The sequence below is a fragment of the Poromitra crassiceps genome (genome assembly GCF_964638095.1).
Source record: "Poromitra crassiceps genome assembly, chromosome: 12".
NCBI classification, from domain to species: Eukaryota; Metazoa; Chordata; class Actinopteri; order Beryciformes; family Melamphaidae; genus Poromitra; species Poromitra crassiceps.
In genome coordinates, this window is record NC_139632.1 from 46034167 (window position 1) to 46053408 (window position 19242).

The 19242-nt window shown below is 43.8% G+C and overlaps 2 protein-coding genes and 1 pseudogene across 3 annotated transcripts in view; all 3 read right to left on the reverse strand.

The window, feature by feature from the left end:
• The window catches only part of uhrf1 (ubiquitin-like with PHD and ring finger domains 1), a 31475-nt gene extending 29628 nt beyond the window's left edge, over nucleotides 1-1847 (reverse strand). Inside the window, exon 1 of the mRNA XM_083647763.1 lies at nucleotides 1729-1847. The gene's annotated coding sequence lies outside the window, so the exon portion shown is untranslated. The remainder of the gene's footprint in view (nucleotides 1-1728) is intronic.
• Nucleotides 1848-4746: 2899 nt separating this feature from the next.
• Nucleotides 4747-14673, reverse strand: LOC310786246 (small conductance calcium-activated potassium channel protein 2-like; the record flags this gene model as incomplete). The annotated part of the gene is made up of 10 exons (XM_083647407.1): nucleotides 4747-5034; nucleotides 8529-8598; nucleotides 8877-9004; nucleotides 9766-9876; nucleotides 10283-10424; nucleotides 11100-11518; nucleotides 11893-11988; nucleotides 12468-12896; nucleotides 13549-13739; nucleotides 14367-14673. 10 exons carry the CDS (start codon nucleotides 14671-14673, stop codon nucleotides 4747-4749), a joined length of 2181 nt encoding a protein of 726 aa, XP_083503533.1.
• Nucleotides 6692-7201, reverse strand: LOC310786956 (ubiquitin-conjugating enzyme E2 G2 pseudogene; annotated as a pseudogene). Its single transcript has one exon. The product of its transcript is annotated as a ubiquitin-conjugating enzyme E2 G2 pseudogene (transcript).
• Nucleotides 14674-19242: the final 4569 nt, after the last annotated feature.

Consider the following 19242-nt stretch of genomic DNA (forward strand, 5'->3'; position numbering starts at 1 on the left):
CAGCACAAATGGTGGACTTGGAAATAGATTTTTCCATTTCGGCAAAACAGTCAAAAGTTTATTAACAAATTAATCAAACGTATTTGCCCATTTCTTACATCCCTCCATTATATAGGACGAATCAGCGTGACGTCACTTGACACTCAGAAATGCGGAACCCCGCGGCAGTTAATAGTATGAGTTGTGCCAAACAAACGTTAATATCTTTAATATCTCAAAAACTATACATGTCATCTCTTATATTTTGACATTCTGAGTGAGAGGAAAAGTAGCTCAAGAGTTTGATGTATAATGTATGCATGTCGTGTTAAAGTTGTGTGAACTGTCGCAGTTTTTAAAATGTAAACATAGTTAGCTGGCTAGAGTCAGACAATCAAGCCTCGCTCCATAGGGTTCCATTGCCGTTGCCACCCAGTGACGCGGGTTGTTTACCAAAATGCTGCTCGGCTGATCCCTTGTATACACTAAACGACTAAAGGAACCTCTTTTTTTTTTACCAGCCAGATCTCATGTTCACACACACACAAATTCAAGTAAATACAGATGACAGCCACATCTCGACTCCTTTCATGTTCCAGCCACTTTTGGCAGGTAAGAGGTAACCCACGTATCATTTACAAAGTCATATTCCCGAACAAAAATGAGTTGGCTGAGGGAAGAGGGATCAGTGGGGAATGGGGATAAGTGTATGAATATGAGTCTCATAGATGTGTGTTTCTTTTAGCCCCGGGCTGTCACTTCTGGCAGCATTATTAGCAGGGAGGGAACAAGCTGATTTAAATACAGTGCGGGAAACTGGGCTCCAGGCCACTCCCACTCCATTTAAAGCAAGCGCATCCGGACGCGAGGGAGCCTATCGAACAATGTGGCTGCTTCGCTGTCTAACAATAAAACCCGCTGCAATTCCGCCTTGTACACAGCTTAAGATCACAAAAAACGACAAACTTTAAGCGGCCATCTCTGGACACAGACCGTGCTTTTATTCAATGGAGCAGTAAGCGGCGACTTCCCCGTCTGGGTCGCTTTTACTTTGTGCTCTCAGCTGAGGTCTGCTCCGCTCAGCTGAGCTCCAAATAAACACATTCAAACCAAATGCTAGTAAACATCACGCACACACAGTGGGTTACTCTCTGTCTGTGATGCGTTATTTTAAGCGAGCCCATTCAGTTTTTTCGAGATGAAGGCGAAAACTAAACCTAACAACGGCAGGAAACACTGGGGGGGGAAACAGGAAAATAAGCGGTTGTTGTTAACGTTAGCGTGTTTGGATTTTGCTTTGCAGTAACAACACTGGCTCGAGTTTCATTATGTGTGCTTCATATTGTCGGTAACTTCATAGCAGGTAAACAACAGAAGCTGACAGCCGCGGCAGCACACCAAGTTCAGCATCCATCCACCCATAATAGTGCTGACAGCAAACCACGTTACACACTGTAACACACAGGCAACTATTATTGTCACAGAACTTGCAACTGCAAGTCCGAATAAATTAACTTCTAGCGAAACCGTAACCCGAGAACACAAAATCAATCCCAGCGACCGTTATTTTTTTAATTCCCAACTTCAATTACAGATTTGGCTAATGTTAGCAAGTAACTGTGTTAAGCCATTCAGAAACGAGGTAAGCTCTTTGCCAAGTTAGCTAGTAAGCTAGCTAGCAGGGGTATCGGTATCAGTTAACCTAGCACATTTGGGAAGTTACTAACCAACATAAATCATTGCTTTTACCTGTTTATTCTTCCAAATGCAAACAGGAAATTGAAGTTACAAGGTATAACGCGCACGTTTTCCCCAAACAACTTCTTGGTAGGGTTTGAACGACCAACTCTGCGCCTTGTTGGAGAGACTCCTAGATCAATGAGTTATTCTTCAATACTTTGTTTCCCCCGCCTGCCTGAAAAAGCTGAGCTGCGCTATTGGCTGCTTTCGACTCGGTACATGCTGCTAACAGGCTAGAGTAGCTGTCAATCAGAAATGTGACCGGAGCTTAGCTTCAGCGCGCGAAACGACGTTCTCGTGGGTGCAGCTCACTTCCGATGACTTCTCGCGAGATTATGCAAATTAAGTTGTAAACCGGTAGACCGTGATTAGTGATTCTGGTAAACAAGGCTGTTGTTGCGCAGCCATTGACCGCTTCACAACTTGGTTTCCTATTGTGTTACCTTCATCAAACGATGGTTTAAAAACAATAAAACCTCGATGGGGAGCGGGTCAACTAGTGACTTGCATAACTTAAGGTGTGTGTGTGTGTGTGTGTGTGTGTGTGTGTGTGTGTGTGTGTGTGTGTGTGTGTGTGTGTGTGTGTGTGTGTGTGTGTGTGTGTGTGTGTGTGTGTGTGTGTGTGTGTGTGTGTGTTACTACAGCCGACTACAGGCCAGCTCTCTTTAGACACGGTCCAGTTGAGCCAGCATCACAGTGTGACACTTGTGAGTCCAGCCTTCCTCCACCTGCTGGAGAACCAGCTGTTGACCTGACACAAAGACTGCACAGCCACAGCACAACTTCATTTCCAAAAAGCTATAGGTTCATTTCATCAGTACAATGTGTCTTCATTTTATGCCATCAGTCATTAGGTAGGTGAATCATCAGTCATCATAACCTTCAGAATGGTGAAAACTGAAAAGCTTAGCCCAGTGGTTCTCAATGTGGGTCCGGGGACCACCTGAGATGCTTGAGGGGGTTCAGGGGTGTCCCCAGCAAATCGCTAAATTCTTAAACTTCAACAGTATTTCATTCACAAGAAGTTGACAGAATGTAGAATAATTACTATTTTTTTGATCATAGTTTCACTGTTATTGTAACTACTATAGGCTACAGACATTTAGATCGAATTATGGACAAAGAAAACATCTAATAACTAACTGTAAAATGATTCTCGAATTTGGGTGGGACAAAATCTCATCAATTGGGGGTCCGTTTATCTAATGTGGACTAAAAGGTGGTCTGTGATATGAAAAAGGTTGAGAATCACTGGCTTAGCCTACATTATTCTTGATTGAACAAAAAGGACTGCATTCTGAAAAGGTTTATTTTACAGTGATTTAATAAATAGCTGTTAATTTGTATCTACAGTAAAAGCAGAAACGTAATGTGAACTGTTAACAGACGAGCGATTCTACCTCTACTGCTGCTACACAGATCAAATGTCAAAAGTGTTGAATTATAACAAAGGTAAACAATACTTGTGAGAGAAGTTGTCTCATATTGAGACCGACTCATCTACTAATGTTTCAAACTAAAGTATAGACGGTTTTAACTTGACAACAAAAACATTCTAAATTGAACCCCCGCTCACTTCCTGTTGCAGTGTTTGCTATGGACATAAAAGAAAAAAAAACATTCAAGTGCAGGACTGACCATTCCGTGAAAACCGTCTATACAGCTGAGCAGCGAAAACAAAAGTAACGATGTCGAGTGAATATTTCTGCAGTTTGCCGAATGCTGAGAAAAAGGAAGTGCTGTGGGGTTGCACTCTGGTGAAAACCGTCTATAAAGGGAAAACAGAATTTTGTGTAGGTTAAGGCCTACTAAATGAAAAAACTGTTCCTCAAGTTATTAACAATAATAATAATCAACCTTATTTCTATAGCACTTGTCTTACACAAAGTACAAAGTGCTTCACAATAGAATAATAAAAACAAAGGCACATACACATCAAGATAGCCTATACATAGGGAAAGTTACAAAATGCAACAAAACAAACATAACAGACAAATGATGTCCACCTAAGTTGATTGAAAACAAAACTATAAAGTAATCAAAATAAGTGAATGCAAGACTTTAGAAACCTTTTCAAGTCATCAAAGTACAAGTCAAAGTCAAGTCACAAGTCAAGTCTCAAGTCTTCTCTTAAAGAAATTTAAATGTTGTGACTGGAGTCCCCGCCTCTGATATGTATCTCTGCATGCTGTAGTAAGGTGCAGCTGACAACAAAATATTCCTATCTGGACACAGGACAAAATCTTATCACATGGGGTCTGTGAACTAATGTGTGTCTATTTAAGAGGGGGACATTTAAGAACCCCTGGCCTTGAGTTTAGAGAAGTGGGCTAGTGATCAGAAGGCCGCTGGTTTTGAATCCCTGGACTGACTGAATGAAGCGGTAACACTCTCTTCTCCTCCTTTAGTCTCCTTGAGTGAGGCACGCTTCCCTGAGTGGAGCCGCTCAGTATAAGACTGCGGTTGTACTGGCCAGCTCCCAGGAGTGAATGTGTGCAACCGTAGCTATGTGTAGTGGAACACTGCTGAGAAACAGCACACATGCTCCCCCATTCCCCAGATAAATAAAGGCTAGAACTAGAAATAACTGCCTCGTGGTTGTATGCCTCCGCAAACAAGTCAAGTTGCAGTCTACATCCATGTCTGTCCAGACTCATACAAGCAAAAATACCTTGAAGCCCACAGCACAGTTCAACCTTATGGCACTTTAGGCAATGTTTGGGGGTACCTCAACAACAGCTAATCATTTTCAACATGGGAAATGGTCCTAGCTTACCCCTAAACCACCCACATTTACCAGCCCTTCCCCACCCGCATTTTTTGCCTAGCCCCGCCCCTTCCTTGATGGAATGGATGGACATGCGGTCACAGTGAACTTTGACCACCAAAATCAAATCAGTTCATCCTTGAGTCCAAGTGGGTGTTTGGGGCAAATTTGAAGAAATTCCGTCAAGGCGTTCCTGAGATTTCGTGTTATCGTGACGGCGGAGGCATGAAAAAGCTGAAAAGCGCTTGGTCAGGTCAGGCCTAACCACTGTATGAAGCGCCCAGGGCAGCGGAGGCTGGGCAGAGCTGCCTGCCAGGGGCCGAGCAGCAGTCAGAGCCCAGGGAGGGTGACAGGAAGTGGATGCGACACGCCAGGTGGTCCAGGAAGCCCTTGTGCTGCGTGGTGATGGACTGGGACAGCATACCAGGCAGTGACTCCATACTGAGCAGGATGGAGTCCAGCTTCTCCTCCAGAGCCACAGTCCTCCGCTCCAGCTCCTCACTTCGACGCTGAAGCTCCCACACCAGATCGTACATCATACTCTGAGTCTGAGAGGCAACAGGACACCAGATCATAACATCATACTCTGAGTCTGAGAGGCAACAGGACACCAGATCATAACATCATACTCTGAGTCTGAGAGGCAACAGGACACCAGATCATAACATCATACTCTGAGTCTGAGAGGCAACAGGACACCAGATCATAACATCATACTCTGAGTCTGAGAGGCAAACATGGAGGAAGAATCAGCCAGAGGCCAGCTGCTCTGCCTTCACAACATGTTGGGGACGGGGTTACAAATTATTGGAGACTAGAAATTGTATGCACTTCACGCATTCAATTATAGTGGTGTGTGCGGTGTGTGTGTGTGTGTGTGTGTGTGTGTGTGTGTGTGTGTGCGTGTGCTTTTACGTAAGTCGAAATAGGAAACACACACCCGACTGGGTGATCACACCAGGTGATTGGGGAGCAATTGAGGACAAAAGCTGTGTCCTCAGTTGGTAAAAAGCTGATTTTGGGATCAGTGGTTAAGTTTAGGTTTAGGTTTAGGCAAGTAGTGGTTATGTTAGTGTAAGTTTAGAGGGAATGCAGGTAAGTCGATATAAATACCAGAAAAGTGTGTGTGTGTGTGTGTGTGTGTGTGTGTGTGTGTGTGTGTGTGTGTGTGCGCGTGCGTGCGCGCGTGCGTGCATGTGTGTGTGGGATGCTCAGTTCTAGTATAGAATTGCGCTTGGTTTGATTACCGTAGATCAGATCTCACTTTATTGTCGGAAGGTTCCACAATGTGTCTTGCGTCCAAAGACACTTTCTCATAAATACAAAGACGTTTAAACAACAGAACACACTACAACATAATGACATCAGACATCAGGAGGAAGTGGCTGCAGTGCGTGTGCTCCATAATCCATGTTGCTGCCGCAGGTTCAGGTTGATTGGCTGGGCTGTGAGCAAGTCATCCTAACATCAGCAGGGAAAGATATATTCTATGACATTTTTGAGATTTGCTAAACAAATTTTTGGAAATATCACTGATATCACTATTGATAACATAATTGCTCAAATGACATCACTGGTGACATGTTCACTGATTATGTCACAATTTCTCGAGTGAGATCAGTGACGACATCCTCACTGATGACATCAGGGGCACGGTGGCTCAGTGGTAGAGCTGTCGCCTCACAGTCAGAAGGTCCTGAGTTCGATTCTCGCCTGGGACACTGTGGGCGCTGTGGTTGTGTTCCCCCCCCATATATTCAGTGCCTACTGCCCAGGTGGGGTATCTCGTCGTAAGGGCCTTTCTGGTTGTGTGGAGTTTGCATGTTCTCCCCGTGCTCCCCCAGGGGGTTCCTCCGTATATAAACCCCCCCCACCAAAAACATGCAGAAGACCAGATCGTCATCGTCATCCGACCAGTGACGACAACATCCGAAGTTGGTCCCCGGGCGCTGTACGAGAAAGCGACCACTGCTCCTGGCCTGCCCCCCGGAGGAAAGGACATGCCTGGATGGGTTAAATGCAGAGGACACTTTTCACCGGCCACCGTCAGCATGAGTGTGTTGTGGCCGCACGCATGTGTTGTGGTGTTCGTGTGACAATAAAAGACGGGGCTTGTCCCGTTACGAGAGTTTTTTTTTTTCACTCACTGATGATATCACTTGCATAGCATTGGTGAGATCTCGAGTTGCCCGAGTTGCACCGGTCCTACTTTTTTCCTTTTTGTTTTGGGGACTTGCGTACGGTCTTCTGGGCGAGCTGATAGAACTGCTCTCTGTCCTGCCTCCACATCTTAGAGGCATCGACGTTGGCTGCACTCTCATCATTAGGCTCTACCAGCATGCTGACCACAGACAGCAGGATCTTCTCGACACAATAGACCGGGCTCCACCTCTCTGCACTGCTCTCGTAGCCCGTGGGGTCGTCTTCTGCAGTGTGGAGGATGGAGATGCACACCCGGCCGTCTGGGTAGATGTTGGGGTGAAACATGTCGCAGGTGAACCTCATCTTGGGAGGACTGATTGGATAATTAGAGGGAAAACTGAGGACCGCCGGGAACACACCACCTGCAAAACACGTGTCCTCAGGACCGTTGATCAGCGCCTTCCATTCAAAGTAGTTATCCTCGTTGGCAGGACCTGCTACGATCCCCTCTGGTGGGTTCAGGGTCAACTGTCTATATTCAGACATGAGTCTCTTCAGCGCCATCCCTGCCATTACAACTCACAGCGAAGAGAGAATGACTAAATAAAAACAAACGGTCCTACTTCTAGCCTCTGCCGGGAAGGATTTATGACATCACTGATGATGTCACAATGTCTATGGCATCCATCAGTGTATATCATAAAAATCACTGATGATATGACTTGGTGATGTCATCAGTGATGTCACTCGAGCAATTGTGATGTCATCAGTGAGTGATGTCACTGATGATGTCACAATGTCTATGACATCATTGATGTCACAATGTCTATAACATCATCAGTGACCACTAGCCCACTCGACGATTGTGGGGCATGACATCATCAGTGAGTATGACACCATCAGTGGGTATGACATTATCAGTCACCACTGGCCACCACTCGACGATGATGACAATGATGTCATCGCTCTGGCCACCACTCAACGATTGTGGGGCATGACATCATCAGGCGCTATGACATCACTCGACGAGGAATGACTTTATCAGTCGGTGGCATTGGCATGCTCAGTGGATTGTGTGTGGTTACTAATTTCCAATCATATTACTGGGCAGGGAATTTCAGAAGCATTCTACACTGGTTGCGACCAGAAGGGTGTAGACCTCTCTGGGTCCAGCTAGAGTCAGAATCATGCAAACCTGCCGCTCTGTCTGTCCTCTTCCATTTCCTTTAAGAAACCCAGTCAAACTATCACTCAGGATCTGGAATCATTTCCGATTAGCTTTCAATTTGAAACATCTTTCCAAATATGGTCCAATTTCTAAAAAATTCTAAAAAAAGTTTCCCAATCCCCATCATTAAACAATGGAGCCTTTAGAGATTGGCACACTTCTGCTACCCTCTATACCTACAGTCATATATACCTCTGAATGTGATGTGAGTTTCTCTGACCTCTGGATGTATTTTGGTCAGATTTTTATTTTACATTATTATCTTGTGTATTTTAGGTTTGTAAAGAATTTAAATGCTGTTATGTGTCTATTTGCTTTGTTGATTGTTGTGTGCTCTTATATTGATAATTTATTGCCTTGTCAATGAATGAAAAACAAATAAATATAATAAAAAACATGAATTGCTCATTATAATATTAATAAGCTTTTCAGGATCTAAGAATTCACAATCTACTTTCACCTTTCCACAACCCAATATGCAATATGGGATTTTGATATAAATATACAACAAAATAAACAATGTAAATCTTTTGGGCATTGGTAAATAGGAGTCTGTTAAGATATGGAGAATTAGTTAACAAGGTGAAAAGGGCATTTTGCATGTAATTGTGACTTTATATTCCTATCATGATAATAAGTTGAAAAAGTGACCGTGGCACTGCATCTACAAACCTTTGCAAGATCAGCAACTGTGTTTGCCTGGTCAGTCAGTTTCCTCTGCTCCATTTTGACTCTTCGCAGTCTGAAGAAAATGAAAATCAGAACCAGAGTCACTTTTTTACCAAGACACAATAAATGTAGACTACAGTATTTGTCTTGATGACACTCATGCAAAAACAGCAACTAAAGTCGTAACATAATGATATAAGTACATAAGTATACCCTGGTATGCATGTTACAGTGACTGCAGGAGCTCACATTCAGTGAAAGGGGACGTACAATAACAGTAGAGACTATACATACAACAGTCATCAGTTGCCCTAAACTTGCGTTCCTTGTTGATGACTGGTTTGCACCTACTGGTGGATGGCTTGCAGGAATTTGCGCTGATGGTTGCGCACTCTGGCGTGGTCGATCTTCTTCACCAGCTTGGTGTTTTTGTAGATGAGCCACGTCTCCCTCAACACGTTGGCTGCTGTGTTTTTAATCTGACCACACAGAAAACACAACAGCAGGGTCAGCATTTACAAGAAGTTCATTTTGTCAGGAGTAGTCAAACTAAACCTTCAATAGGAATAAGCAGCTGGAAGTACTGAAAAGTACTGAAAACAAATATCACCAACCTGGTGGAGTGGCAATAAAATATATTGTATCTTGCATCTTATCTTGTAACTTAGAAAATTATTATATAACAATAACCACAGCCACAATTCATACACTGTAAATGCCCTTTCGAGTTAAAATAATCTACAATCGTTTGAGGGGAGGCAGAGTAACTGTAAGTCACACCTTATTACAGAGTTGTAGAGTTATCCCAGTGGTTATGCTTCTTAAGCAGGCAAGCGATGACTTTATGACTGTTCGTATTGAGCTGTCACTGTTGTGTGTGTGGGTGTGTGCATGCGTGCGTGTGTGCGTGTGTGTGTGTGTGTGTGTGTGTGTGCGTGTGTGTGTGTGTGTGTGCGTGCGTGTGGTAGCGCAGTCGTCGATTGGCTCTGAGAGGCTGTTTACAAATGAGCCACTAAAGCCCAGCAACTTGTCTGAGCTGGAGATACTGCAGTAACAATATAGACGTGAGTCTTTCCCTCTCTAAATACCTTAGATTGTTTATTTAACATGGCATCATGTAGAAAATGTGTGTGTGTGTGTGTGTGTGTGTGTGTGTGTGTGTGTGTGTGTGTGTGTGTGTGTGTGTGTGTGTGTGTGTGTGTGTGTGTGTGTGCGCGCGCTCGTGGGGGCGTCAGCTGACCTTCTTGTAGAGCTGATTGTCCATCATGAAGTTGTGGACGTGTTTCTCGGCTCTGGTGAGTTCCGACTTCCTGGCGACGACGGCGACCACTAAGGCCGTGCAGCCCGCTCCCTGCACAGAGGAGACAATGTTACCATCAGCTATCCGTCCACATCCACATTACACTGTACACACACACACACACACACACACACACACACACACACACACACACACACACACACACACACACACACACACACACACACACACACAAAATATTCAGGAAAACATTATTTGCTTTTGTTGTTCTTTAGACCGTATCTTCATATAACAGCTCAGTTTGATACTATGTATGGTACCATGTGTACTATGAAATAAAAAATGATAAAATTAATAAAGAGCTGGTAAACTCTATTCTACAATTAATAAAAGGGCGGTTAAAATCAAACTTGCTACTTAAAATTGCACAAATACAAACTGAGTTTCTGTTGTCCCTCCACTACCTCCCTGCTTCTACTGTCACTAGAAGTCTCACCATGATTCCTGTCAACAGGCAGACCCCCTTCCCGCAGTAGGTGTGAGGGACCATGTCGCCGTAGCCGATGGACAGGAAGGTGATGGAGACCAGCCACATCGCTCCGAGGAAGGTGCTGGTCACCTCCTGAGCATCGTGATACCTGGCAACACAGTTTGACATACAGCCGAGATGACAGAGCTGGGGAGGTGTTGTATTTCTGCTCAGTACCAAGGAAGACGTTTTGCATGAAGGCTATCATTGACTTTAGTTGTATTTCAAAATAAGATAAGATATCCACCATCAGTATAAACTGAAACCTGCTCATACAAAATCACTGCTGGTCTGCAAGTAAAGCACCTAACTGGCTAATATCATGTAAGAAGCGACTGTAGGAGTCATCTCAACACCTTTTCTGACAAAATAGCTACACATTTGAGGATACTATTCTCAGAAAAGCAAAGTAAAGCACCATGGGTTACTACCGAAAATGTAGCTATCATAAGGCTTTTTCTTAAAAAAAAAAAAAAAGCTACACTTCTAAGGATAAAATGATCTGTGTTGAAATTTAGGGAACATTTATTTTATTTATAAACTGAGTTATAGAGTTTTGGAATGAAAACTATTGGAAAAAAAAAAACTGTTGAAACTGATGAGTTGAACTGTTGAAATGTGGCCATGATTACAGTGTTTAAGAAAAACTGTATTTCTGTGTTTCACCAGCTCTAGAATCTGATATACGGGCTGATTAAGCATCTTTTGAGTATCTAGAAAAGTGCTATTCAATTATAATGTATATGCATTGTAAAAGTGAGGGAGCGAGAGAAGAAGCAGATACCTCTCACACACACGCACAGTCCACGCCGCGATGATCCAGCAGGACACGCTGAAGACCAGCAGCACCGTCCCGGGACAGATGGTCATCAGCGTCTTCATGACGAAGCGAGTGTCGAAGCTGATCTTGTTGAGCGCCCCGATGCTGCGGGAGGAGGCGTCTGTGAACAGCTTGCTGTGCAGCAACATGACCCGGCCGATCAGGTAGAGGCGCAGGAACATCGGCACGGAGAAGACGATGTCCACATCGCCGTCCGCCACCGTCGACGTGTAGCTGAAGGCTAGCCGGGCGGTCCATGGGGACACGTACTGGCCCGGGATCGGATGGATGGCACAGACCAGGAGCTCCAGCACGATGAACAGGATCCGCTTGTAGGTCATTGCAATCCTCCAGTCGTCTGCCCCGTTGTCCACCATGAACAGCTGGAGAGGAGAGGAGAGGAGAGGAGAGAGGAGTGGAGAGGAGAGGAGAGGAGAGGAGAGGAGAGGAGAGGAGAGGAGAGGAGAGGAGAGGAGAGGAGAGGAGAGGAGAGGAGTGGAGAGGAGAGGAGAGGAGAGGAGAGGAGAGGAGAGGAGAGGAGAGGAGAGGATTTAGCCCAGAGAGAAATCAGTCTTACATATACAGAGATGCAACATAATGAATTTGTTGGGACTGCAGTTTTTGTTTCATGTCACTGAGCTCAATTTAGCCTTGAGCACTGTGCCGAGGCAATATACATTTTGATAAGCAAACTGTAAAAAGAGGCCATAGCTGCATCATCTACAGTACATGGATGGGACACCATCCATTCACATACCTGGATTTCCCTTGCATGGTACATCACTATGAGCCCAAGAAGAATAGCAGTAGAGCCACTGATCAGGCCTTTCAGTACAAATGAATATATGGATTCCTGTGGATGGAGACACAAACATGAGCATGACATTCTGTGATGTGATAATAAGGACAGCAGCATAACATATTTATTGTTTATTGTGGACCCCCATTATTCGAAGCACAAGCGACAGACTAGTTAGTCTTCCTGGGGTCCAAAACAAAGTCCAAAATGAAGGTTCCAATATATAAAAAAAATAGGTATATTATTAGCAAGTAGGTCACGTACTGTCCCTTTTACACTCTAGGTGAAGTGCGTAATGTAATGTAACTGTGTTGCATAGTTGATCGCTCTATTGCTGACAAAAATGTGTTATTGTAAGTCGCTTTGGATAAAAGCGTCTGCCAAATGACGTAATGTAAAGTGCCGTTGTCACTGTACCAAGTGTCAGAATACACTGTGAAACTCTGTGAGATGTCAGTATGTCTCTGCGCCAAAGTCACCAGATTTCTGTACATCTACTGTACATCTAGTACGGTCATTCCAAAAAGGATTACCTTACTTCCCCATGAGAGCTCCGTGTCGATCACCATGACAACAATGCCAAACATCCCACAGACCAAGGCGTAGTCGCTCAACTGTTTGCGCTTCCCAAAAAGAGCTCTTCGCCGACCTAGCCTGTAGCTGATGTCCTTGGTCTTCTTCTGCAATGCGCTACCTTCCTCCCTGGGCAGGTTCTCGCTGTTGGCCTTGATGGAATCTTCTCTGACGGCTTTGAAGGTGTCCTCCAGGACGGCGCTGTGGAGAGACTGTTGGTCCGAGTCGAGATCTGCAAGGCTGGGTCTTAACGCGTCCTGGCTCGCCAACGGTCTCACTGCATTCCCGTTGAGGATGTCACCGGTTCCTACGGTGTCAGAAGGCTGAGCGCACTTGGACGGGGAGAACTTTGTTGATCCACTTTGGCTGAAGTGGCGCTGAGCATTTGTCTGCATGAGACAGAGAGAGTCAACTTCATAGGTAATGCATCAGATTACATACCTCTAGACACAGGACCACCAGAATAAGAAAACATTTGCCTTTGCGCTCTGGAGCACAAGGTGATTTGACTTTTTGGCTGTGATGTGGTGATTTAGTATAATGTGGGTTTCTATGTCTGAAAACCACATTTCCTTTATCGGACAATTAAAGCGGCACCAGGCAATATTTCAGTGCACAATTCTGTCGTTGAGTACGGACATTGGTGGGTGGTGGCAAACCTTCTCCACGGGCAGAAAGTGACAAATGAGCACTCCTGAACAGCAGCAAGTGAGTCAGTCCAGAGAAAGCTGGACTCACCAACCTTCAATCTTTTGCCTCAGTCATTCCTTTGGTAAAGCATCAGAGAGCTTACCTGACACTGCCAGACGGGGGCAGTATTATCAGAGAGCGGCCGGGTTGTTAAACATTAGGGGAAGTTACAGGGTATCAAATTAATTGATTTTCAAATGTTTCAAACAGTTACCAGTCTGCCATTTCGAGCCGCCAATGTGCAAAGTTGCCTGATGCAGCTTTAAGTTTGAAGTGAATTCAATCGACTGGGACGTCGAGAGATGGCCTTCTTCACTGGGCCAGCAAGCCATACAAAGAAAAAGCACGTACCTGACTCCCTCCCTGTCTGGCTATCTGCTCCTCTAGACGGTGGTTCTCCAGTGAGCTGTAACAGCTGGCGGAGGAGGATCGGACACTTTTGTTACTGGCTGGTGTGGACGACCTCTTCACCCGTGGCGTGCTGGTTAAGCGGTTGTAAGGGCAATGGCGGTACTTGAGGACAACCGAGGGATCTTGCAGGACTTTGCAGGTCTGATCACAACTTAGCAACCATTGAGAGTTCTGCTGCTGAACCAACAGAGGTTTTTTGCCAAAAAGCGCTTCCCGTTGACGATCCGCATTGACACGAGGTCGCAGTTTGTCTTGAAGTTTTGACAAGTTCTGATTTGTCTCGACACACTCAATGGAGTTTAGGGGAATGTTGAACAAATTGGGACAGGCTGGCTGGTTGATAGCCGCAAATTTAAAATGATCGCAAGGCCGTTGTAGGAAGAGCTCTTTTCGACCATCTTCTTCACTGTGCTGGGGCATGAGACTGTCCTGTGGATGGTGTGTTGCAGATTTCAGATGATCCTCTTGGTTTGTCTGCTGTGGAAAAACCAGCTGGCATGAAGCTGTAACTTGTGAGGTCTGAGAGAAAGTCTGGGTGTGTGGTGAGTTGGAAACACTGGAGAGAAAGTCTTGGACGGTTCCCTGCTTTGATGGCAGCTGAAAACTAGAAGCGGCTGAATTTTGGTGTGTATCAAGAGCGGCGTAACCACATCTGTCGACGTGGTTTGGACGTCCCGTCCTGGTCACATGTCCCTCTGCGGACGGCGAAGTATCTCGACCACTGCCAACATGGCCACAAAACAGGAGCAAGTCTTGACCGTTGAACTGTGATTTGGTCGGGCCGCAGGTTTTCAACGGCGACGGCTGTGACAAAATTCTCTGAGGAGCGATGCCATTAGGCGTTCCCTGAGGTGCAGACGGAACGCAGCGCAGACCCGTCTCCTGCTGGGATGATAAGGGCTCCAGGGAGGCTCCTGAGTATCCATACCGCACGACCTCAGGAGATTTGGCGGGAGGCGACGGACCTCCCGAGTTGCAGCGGTCATGGTCCCCATCGCGGAAGACTTCGCCCGTGGAGTCGAGACGTCGTGTGGCGTTGGTGGGTTTGACCAGAATCAGCCTCATAGCTTCACTGCAAAGCTGCAAGTAGAACACCGAGTCTTGACTGTTCTGCTTTAACTGAAGCGTAAACAGAAAAAGATGACTTTTATTACACTAGCAGTCAAACGTTTGGACACACCTGATGAATATGTTTTTTAATTATCTTACAACCACGTACGCCAGGTATGTATGTACTGTATGTATGTATGTATGTATGTATGTATGTATGTATGTACTGTATGTATGTATGTATGTATGTATGTACTGTATGTATGTATGTATGTATGTACTGTATGTATGTATGTATGTATGTATGTATGTATGTATGTATGTACTGTATGTATGTATGTATGTATGTATGTATGTATGTACTGTATGTAATGTATGTATGTATGTATGTATGTATGTACTGTATGTATGTATGTATGTATGTATGTATGTATGTACTGTATGTATGTATGTATGTATGTATGTATGTATGTACTGTATGTATGTATGTATGTATGTATGTATGTATGTACTGTATGTATGTATGTACTGTATGTATGTATGTATGTATGTATGTATGTATGTACTGTATGTATGTATGTATGTATGTATGTATGTACTGTATGTATGTATGTATGTATGTATGTATGTATGTACTGTATGTATGTATGTATGTATGTATGTATGTATGTATGTATGTATGTATGTATGTACTGTATGTATGTATGTATGTATGTATGTATGTATGTACTGTATGTAATGTATGTATGTATGTATGTATGTATGTACTGTATGTATGTATGTATGTATGTATGTATGTATGTACTGTATGTATGTATGTATGTATGTATGTACTGTATGTATGTATGTATGTATGTATGTATGTATGTACTGTATGTATGTATGTATGTATGTATGTATGTATGTACTGTATGTAATGTATGTATGTATGTATGTATGTATGTACTGTATGTATGTATGTATGTATGTACTGTATGTATGTATGTATGTACTGTATGTATGTATGTACTGTATGTATGTATGTATGTATGTATGTACTGTATGTAATGTATGTATGTATGTATGTATGTATGTACTGTATGTAATGTATGTATGTACTGTATGTATGTATGTATGTATGTATGTATGTATGTATGTATGTATGTATGTACTGTATGTATGTATGTATGTATGTATGTATGTATGTATGTATGTATGTATGTACTGTATGTAATGTATGTATGTACTGTATGTATGTATGTATGTATGTATGTATGTATGTACTGTATGTATGTATGTATGTATGTATGTATGTATGTACTGTATGTAATGTATGTATGTATGTATGTATGTATGTATGTATGTATGTATGTACTGTATGTATGTATGTATGTATGTATGTATGTACTGTATGTATGTATGTATGTATGTATGTATGTATGTATGTATGTATGTATGTATCTTTCAAAATCCTTTCCCTTTCCATCAAGGCCAATGGCGGCTACCTCAATGAATCTCTTTGGAAATAATTTTGTCTTTAAAACTCACAGCTGTGTGGAAGCATAATGCATTCACCCTGTTTTTCCTGGGGGTTTGGGGTTGGGCTGGATGGGGGAAGAGATCATTCTCAAAAACCGACCTGTTACAGCCCTGTTTTGCCGAATGAGATCAATTTTCTCCCATTTTCTCCCCAATTGTACTTGGCCAATTCCCCCTGCTGTCCCGGTCGTTGCTCCACCCCATCTGCCAATCTGGGGAGAGTTGTAGATTAGCACCATGCTTCCTCTGATACATGTACAGTCGCCAGCCGCTTCTTTTCACCTGACAGCGAGGAGTTTCACCGGCAGGATGTAGCACGTGGGGGGATCATGCTATTCCCGAATCACGCTGAACCCGAATAATGGAGTGGTCGAAGAGGTTATTAATGTCTGTAAAAAAATAAATAAAGCAACAACAACAAAAAGTGTTTATCGCGGCATCTGTCCTCAGCTGGTTGTCAAAAGGAAACATGTCAAAATGATTCTCCTGCTCTCTCCTCTGCTCTCTCTTCATTTCTATATTTTCTATATTATCAATTGTTCAAATGTTATCTTTATTCTGTATATTCTTGTTACTGTTGTGTCAGCTAGAATCAGCTAGACATACTTTCTGTGAAGCCCTCTGAGACATCCTTGTGAATTAGGGCTATATAAATAAACTTGACTTGACTTGACTTGACTTCTACTCAAGTCAACATGGAAATCATAATTCTGAGAGAAACACAGATCTATTCCACAAGGCTGTATTATCCTTTTTGGAAAAATATCATTATCAACAGCCAGTTGAAGTGTTGTTAAAGGGTTAATCATGGACTTAAGTTGCGGACAGAGATGCCGAGTTGAGTTGAAAAGACGTCGTTTACATGATGTTTTTATCTGAAATCTGCACTGGAGCCATGTTGCTCCAAGAGGTGTGGAGCAGCTGGCTCCAGTGCAGATTTCAGCTCAAAACAGGGTGTAAACGACGTCTTTTCAACTCAACTCAGCATCTCAGGGATTGTGGAGACTTGGATTATGCCAGGTGAGGAGTATGGAAGCATTTTTTTTTTCTTACATTTTTGCTCGTGACCATGTTCACACTCAGCAGACAGCTATACTTACCTGACGCGGCCAGTCTCCATTTCTCCAAACTGGGACCGTGCCGGCTGCATTCTACGGATTGTCAGCCAGTACCTCATACAAACCCACATCAAAAAATCCAAACTATCCCTTTAATAGTTTTGACATGGTTTTATAGCATTTTACGTGTGTACTATTAGCCTTGACATTGACAGTCCAATTCACAACTGCCAGAGCTCGTAGATTGGTCAGGTTCCCAGGCTCTGTACTATGAATTTACCTCCTAAAGAAGGTGGGTAAACTATATTCCTGCAAATAAAAACGGACTCTATTGGTCCATCCAATATGTCCCTTAGTATAATTATATATAATATATGTATATATTATTAGTATAAGCAATTCTAAGAGGAGGGATCAGTTTATACAAACAATGGACATCTCATTTTGGAGTGAAAAGAAAATGTGTGCAAAAGTGAAATAGACCCTTCTCACGGGAGCCATTTTGTGTCGAAAGGGCAGGGTTAACACAGGTGCAAACAAAACACTAATGAGGGTTTCAAACTTCCATGATTGGAATTTGTTTTGCTTGCACCTGTGTTTATTCTGCCTTTTCGACACAAAATGGCCCCCGTGAAAAGGGTCTATCTATTCGACTAATTTTCATTCTTAACAAATCACAACCAAATCACAACTACTGCAGATGATCCTTACCTTCTTCTTCTTCTTCTTCTTTGTCCAGACTTGCAGAAGCAGGGTCTTAATGGAAGTGTGGGCTGGTGGAGGCAACGTGTTAAGAAGAGCCGACTGAGTGGGCAGCCTGCCTCCTCCCAGTCTACACTTGACAGGGGAGCAGGGAGCAGCGGAGACGCTTTCCTTTGAAAGTAATGATTAGAATTCAATGTGAAGAAAGAAAAGGGCAGCGGCTGACCTGGTCAAAGGCTGCCATACAAATAGCAAAGGGATGGGATGGCGGGGGTAGAAATAGGGATGCGTGATGTATCGGCAACGTCATCGGTATCGGCCGATAAAGGCTTTAAAATGAAATATCGGCATCGTCCCAAAACGATATGACATGCCGAATAAAATTACACTTTAATTAAGCGAAATGGTCGATGCTTGACTTAAATACTTAACTAAATACTTAGGCTTTGTTCGAAAGAAAATGTTAGCCTACATTTAAAAAATTGCATGTTTTACTTAACCTAAGTTGAAGTAGTTTTCTTATTTTTCCCAGTGAATGTGTACATTTTGAAGTATTGTATTTATGTCTATATCTGCCAGTGGGCCATCACGGTAACGGGGCCTTCTTACCAGGGTGATTATCACAAATTTGCGTGACGAGATTACATACAAAGTCAATGCTCAAGTTCTCTCAAGTTAAAATTTTTCAACTTTGGCGAATAAGTGAAGCTTTTTTCCACCTTCGTGTGAATGCAAGGTAAGAGTAGGCATAATAATGTGTTAATTCCACACAAAAAAAAATCGGCGTAAACATCGGCGCGGCCTGGGGTCCTTCAGGCTAGAGCGAGGTGCTCGTCGCAGGTGCCTCCTTGAGGCATCCTCCCTGCCCATGGTACGGCATGGTAGGATTGCCTTTTGCCACAGGAGGTTCTGGTGAGACGAAAGAGGTGCCCGGCCTGGAATCACCCCACAGGGCCTTAGACCTCCATGCACCGAAGGGCTTGCAATACTGCGGTGTAGCACTAAACTCTATTGCAGCGGATTGGGCGTGATCAACCCTTCCGCGGGCAACGTTGCAGACAGAGTAGGAAGGCTGATCCGTGAGCGGCTGCTTCTGGGACGCGGGTCGGGGTCGTAATCGGCCTCGGCTGGGTCTACTGGGCGAGGGTGTATGATGTTGACAGACCCGAAACACCCCACGACCCCAGTTAACATCACTGATGACGCGTCCCAGCGCATGCAGTAGTATGTATACTTGAACCTACAGGAGACACTTAATATTCTCTGGAATTACTAGTGTGTACATGGGTGAATGCGCGCATATATC